The 5,788-nt window shown below is 49.6% G+C and overlaps 1 protein-coding gene across 1 annotated transcript; it reads left to right on the top strand.

Moving 5' to 3' along the window:
- The first annotated feature begins 2,833 nt into the window (after positions 1–2,833).
- Positions 2,834–4,737, top strand: LOC119321912 (transcription factor bHLH94-like). The gene is made up of 3 exons (XM_037595422.1): positions 2,834–3,482; positions 3,982–4,380; positions 4,468–4,737. The coding sequence occupies exons 1-3, from the start codon at positions 3,015–3,017 to the stop codon at positions 4,558–4,560; spliced, it is 960 nt and encodes a 319-aa protein (XP_037451319.1). The 5' UTR covers positions 2,834–3,014; the 3' UTR covers positions 4,561–4,737.
- Positions 4,738–5,788: the final 1,051 nt, after the last annotated feature.

The raw sequence follows: 5,788 nt of genomic DNA on the forward strand, positions 1-5,788 counted from the left end.
GGATAAACACGGTGAAAAGGACGCAATTCAGAAAGTGAAAACACAACTGAGAAGGATTACTATTGATATGATACATTTGAGAAGGAGAAACACAGCTGAAAGGAAAACATCAAGAAGGAGAAACACAGTTGAGATGGGGAAACATAGCTAAAATTACATGTCTCGGAGGAAGAAATATAATACCAACGACACCGTTGAGAAGGATAAATGTAATTGAGAACAAAGACGCACTTGCCAGGACACATTTGAGAAGGAGAAACACAACCGACAAGGAAACCAATAGTTGAAAGGACGCAATTAAGAAAACACGATTAAGAAGGAACACACAATTGGGCCTGGGTCCTCTGGTGTCTGGCTCCGACGATGTCCTTTGATGTTGCATTTGTCTTGCCCTTGTCCCTAAGTTCTAGTGCCTCTTTTTTCTTGTTTTATTTTTTCTTTATTTTTAGGTTTTCATTCGGTTTTTCCTGATTAACTGAGAATGTTAGGTTTTCGGGTCCGGTTTTCCTTGTAAACTGAACCAACTCTCTTCTTAATGAAATGCAAGACCCCCTTCCCCTCTCGAGGTGCTCTTGGAAAAAAGAAGAAAACAATTGAGAAGGAAACACGTAGTTGAAAAAAGAGAGTATGATTGAGAAATATCGTTGTCAACTGCATCGCTTACTAGTTTTTAATAAGGTAAACGTGCACTACTCAGCAAAATGCATGATTAAAGTGATAAATAAAAGTGAGACAAATCATTGAAGACAGACTATTTGAATGAGGCAATGAGATGTTGAGTAAAATGAGGCACGTTATTAATTGCCCGCTTAAGCGTATGCCTACAAATCGATGTTGAGGCCGAGGTCTTCCCCTTGCCGAAAAAAATTACACATGTTTATGTACGTGCCTCCAAGAAGACAAGTAAAACATGTGGACACATGACTGTTTTCCTTGGCTCTATCTCGCACCTTTTCCATTTTACTTCTACGTCTTCCATGAGAGGTAAACAAACTTGGCGTGTGCGTCCACTTTATAATATAAATTTAAAAAATGCAACAAATGAGTTAACGAACTTGGCCTCACATTTTCATTTTAGTCCAAGTTGAGCCAACCTGGGATATGTCCACCTACGTGTTGTTCATTTTTATGTGATTTCAAAAAATGACAGGGAGGGATTCTATCTAAAAAAGAAGGTCAACGGGGGAGACTACAGTAGCTCAAACTCAGACTATCTACGAAAAAGGTAAAGTCGTCTTTCCTAGGGTTCGACCGAAAGGAGCTATGTTATCTGCAAAGTTCCACGGTTTAACAACATGGCACGCAAGTGGAAGCTGTCCAGTGAGACAGATGCCACGTGGGCGCAAATCCTTCATAGCAAGTACCTTCAGCCTAAAACTTTGTCCCAGGTGACAATCAGGCCGACCGACTCGCCTTTCTGAAAAGGACTGATGAAAGTCAAACAATCCTTATTTAATAGGACAAAGTTTAGTATTGGCAACGGGGCTAGTACACGGTTCTGGGAGGATACTTGGCTCGGAGAGGAACCCTTGGCCATTCAATACCCGTCTTTATATCGCATTGTTCAACGACGAGAGGTGTTCGTTGCAACGGTTTTTCAATCGACCCCCCTTAATATTTAGTTCAGACGGTCGCTAGCGGGCAATCGTTGGGAAGAATGGCTCCATCTAGTTAGGAGACTAATGGAGGTTCATCTTTCTCAACAACCAGATGAATTACGCTGGAAGCTTACTAGGTCTGGAGTATTCACAGTTAAATCAATGTATATTGATGTTATCAATTCGAGCTTCATTCCTACCTCCAAGCATGTTTGGGCTGTCAAAGTTCCTTTAAAAATAAAAGTGTTTATGTGGTTTGTCCATAAACAAGTTATTTTAACCAAGGACAACCTGACGAAGTGTAATTAGACAGGACCTACTAGGTGTAGTTTCTGTGATCAGGATGAGACGATCAAGCACCTATTTCTTGATTGTCCGCTAGCCAAAGTTCTTTGACGGACGGTCCACATTGCTTTTAATATTACTCCACCGAATTCTGTCAACACGTTATTTGGGACGTGGCTTAATGGGATTGAGCCCGACTTAGCAAGACATATTTGTGTAGGAGTATGCGCTTTGCTGTGGACTATCTGGACTTGCAGAAATGATTTGTTTTTTAACAGAACATCACGTATTCATTTTTTGCAGGTTATCTTTCATGCCACGGCATTGATCCGTTCGTGGTCGCTACTCACTCAGATGGAGGCCAGGGAGCATTTGGTTACTTGATCTATCCGCTGGAAAATGGTAGCTCGGGATATCTTCAACCGGTTTGGATGGCGGCCATGTAATAGGATAGGAAATTAGTTTACCTATCTCTCTTTAGCCAGCCAGTTGTGGCGTTCTTCTGTTGGCTAGTTTGTGTTTCTAGCCCAGTTTGGCTCTGTGCGAGCTTTTATCTCTTTATTTTCAGTTCGAGACTTTGAGACATTGTTGGAACCTTTTTGTTTGGTTTAATAAGATGGTCGTATGCATCGCTGTGATGCAGAGGCCGGGGCGAACCCTTTTAAAAAAAAAAACTTGGCACGCCATGTAAGCCTGAGATAGCCTCATTTGGATCAAAATGAATTGCATTTTTTTTTACGATTTTATGGACTAGAGTGGACCCATATGACAAATTTGTGAATGCCTGAGTGCAATTAACTAAAGAATATCGTCTGCTCCATCGGCTCACCGCCACATCCCACATGCCAGTGGCAGATCGGGTCTTTGTCGCGATCAGGCCCTCCGTATTATTCGTTCCGCGCCGCAACGCTCTTAAAGCGACCACGCGTCTCATTTGCACCCGTCCTTCCTTCCTCCCCCTCTTCCATAGTTCCATGGCATGCATGCCCAGCTGCCCACGGCGCTGAGGGCGACCTAGCTTCTCCCAATCTCGTGTCCATAGGCTGGTCTCTTCTTGTTCTTGCCTTCGGTGAGTAGTAGCATGGTTTGAGGCTGGGTCTCTGGCTGGTGGCTAAGCCGAAGCTCGATCCTATGGCGCTCGAAGCTGTGGTGTTCCCGCATGAGCACCTCGCGTGCAGCACGGACAAGGTGGCCGCGGCGATGTCCATGTACGCACCGTCGCTGGGCCGCGGCATCAGCATTGACGAGCTCGAGGAGAAGGGCGGCGTAGTGCTCCAAGACCAAGAAGAGGTGCTCGGCGCCACCTACTGGGCCGCGGCCGTCGAGGGGAACTGGGACGAGAAGCACTGCTGGGCCGGGCCCGAGTCGTCGCCGCCGCCTGCCGTCGCCCCGACGGCGCCTGCAGCGTCCGGCCGCGGCAAGGCCTCGTCGTCCGCGGCCGCGCGGAGGCGGCGGCGGCGCCCAAAGGCGGTGAAGAACAGGGAGGAGACGGAGAGCCAGCGGCGCAACCACATCGCCGTGGAGCGCAACCGGCGGCGCCAGATGAACGACTACCTGGCCGTGCTCCGGTCCGCCATGCCGCCCTCCTACGCGCAGCGGGTACGTACGTGCGCACACGACGCATCATCGGCAGTACACCTTTCACTGTGCGTGCAGGCGTGACTGGCCAGAGGCCAGTCACTGGATCCCTGTCCCCCGTACCATTATCACAACCAAGCTAGGCTCTACCGGTGGTGTCACAACTCACAGCCGATGGCATGCATGCACGAACGACCCGGCGCTCACCACATCGCTGGCTGTCCCCCGGCCTTTCTTTCACTGTGACGGGTGTCCAATCCCGTCGTCGCAGCGATGCCATTGCTCCCATGCATGCATGCACACCGCCCGCTCCGCTGCCTTTCGGCTTTGGTTCCACTCGTCACGGATCGAATCTGTACTTCCGTCCGTGGTGGGTGGCGGAAACGTCGTACGGCGTGTCGCGCGCGCGCGCGCGTGGTACATTCTCGACCGGCCGTGCGCCGAATGATTCGCGCTGCCTGCTCTGCTCGCGACCTGGCTAATCAATCAATGGCATGTTCTGTTGTGCCGTGTGATGCAGGGTGACCAGGCGTCGATCGTGGCCGGGGCGATCAACTTCGTCAAGGAGCTGGAGCAGCTGCTGCAGTCGCTGGAGGCGCAGAAGCGGCGGCGCGCGCAGCTGACGTCGACGCCGCCGTTCGCCGGGTTCTTCACGTTCCCTCAGTACTCCGCGGGCGCGGGCGCGGGCACTGCCGATGGCTCCGGGGACGCCGAGAGCCGCCGCGGGGCACGGCCGGGCGTGGCCGACGTGGAGGTGGCCGTGGCGGAGAGCCACGCGAGCGTGAAGGTGCTGGCGCCGCGGCGGCCGAGGCAGCTGGTGAGGATGGTGGTGGCGATGCAGTGCCTCGGCCTCACCGTGCTCCACCTCAACGCCACCGCCACCGCCGACCAGCTGGTCTTCTACTCCTTCAGCCTCAGGGTGAGCATCACACACATTAATCTGACATCTACATCCGCGCTCTGTTCCATGCCGTGATTAAATGACGCCGTTTTGTGCCGCGCGCAGATGGAGGACGAGTGCCGGCTGTCAACGGTGGACGAGATCGCGGCGGCGGTGCACCAGATGGTCGCCGAGGTGCACGCCGGAGGACCGTGCTAGGTAGCTAGTTAGTTGAGCTGGAAGTGGAAGCGTGTCTGTAACATTAGTCCGATCCTATCCTGGTAGTTGTTGTGTGCATGGGTAAGTCCCGGACGGCGGCACGCGCCATTGTCATTGTTTGCGTGTAAGCTAGTAGCAAGCAATATGTAGCGATGTTTTCTGCCTTTCTGGCGCCAATTATTTGTCTGTCCCAACGTGCATGACCGCGTGTCCATACGGGGCCTGCGGGTCTTCTTCGGCGGGTCACCCGTCGCCGTTCATCACCGGATAATGAGAAGAACCACGGAGATGTGGTTCCCTGGCTGGCTTACCTGTTTGATAATCGAATTGGCCCGGCCGCCTCAATCATCTCCCGATGCGATCACCTCAACGATCATGTATGTAGAATAGTGTTGTCTTTTTGGTGGCTGGTTTTAGATATCGGGATTTAACTATCAGTTTTGCTAATTCTCAGTCGACATGGAAATTCATAAAAAAGTTTTAAATTTTTTTATTCTCATTTGAGACTTTTTTTTATTCATCGTTATGTCTCAGCCGACCTAACACACGCTTTTAGCTATCACGAAGAGAATAGTTAATCAACTAACTCTCCAATCCTCACTGTAAGGTCTGAATCTCTGAAGGAATGAAAAGGGCTTGTTACATACTCTATCGTGACCTTGTGGACGGAGGACCGTCAAAGCAAAGCGCGGGAGAACGGATCGAGATGAAAACAAGAAAATTTGCAGTCATGCACTGTACTGTGCTGCCGGTAAAACCTGACGGCCTCCTCTTTTGTGCCTCCATATTCCCAGGCAGTTCGTATTTTGCCACCTTGCAGCTACAGATAGCCCTGTGTTCCTTCACGTCCTACTCTGCTCCTACATCCATTCTGTAGTCTGACACTTTGATTCTCGACGACGTGCAGATAACATAACACTTCGTTGTTTTCTGTGTGTGCGAGATGTCTATTCCCAGCTTCAGTATTTTCCACATGCAAGTCATTAGTAAAAGTTACTGCTGTAAAGGAATCATTAGTAGTAAAAGAGTTGTTTTTATGTCTCTAAACTTCCCATTCAAGAAAAATATAAAGTGTACAGTTTTAGAACCGCAGAATTAAGAAGCAGCTTCACATAACTCCGGTATTTTTGTTCTACGCCGTACTCTTTCTTGCTCCGGTACTTGTTGCCATCTGCAAGTGTATATTTATGCAACTGTTCTGTATACTATGGCAGAGAATCATTCGATA

This window comes from Triticum dicoccoides, chromosome 6B, assembly GCF_002162155.2.
Source record: "Triticum dicoccoides isolate Atlit2015 ecotype Zavitan chromosome 6B, WEW_v2.0, whole genome shotgun sequence".
Classification (NCBI taxonomy): Eukaryota; Viridiplantae; Streptophyta; class Magnoliopsida; order Poales; family Poaceae; genus Triticum; species Triticum dicoccoides.

Excerpts from the sequence above, each read along its gene's own strand:
- LOC119321912 (XM_037595422.1), top strand. The coding sequence starts at position 3,015 with ATGGCGCTCGAAGCTGTGGTGTTCCCGCATGAGCACCTCGCGTGCAGC. Across the intron at positions 3,483-3,981 it reads CGCCCTCCTACGCGCAGCGG|GGTGACCAGGCGTCGATCGT; the intron begins GTACGTACGTGC and ends CGTGTGATGCAG. Across the intron at positions 4,381-4,467 it reads TCTACTCCTTCAGCCTCAGG|ATGGAGGACGAGTGCCGGCT; the intron begins GTGAGCATCACA and ends TGCCGCGCGCAG.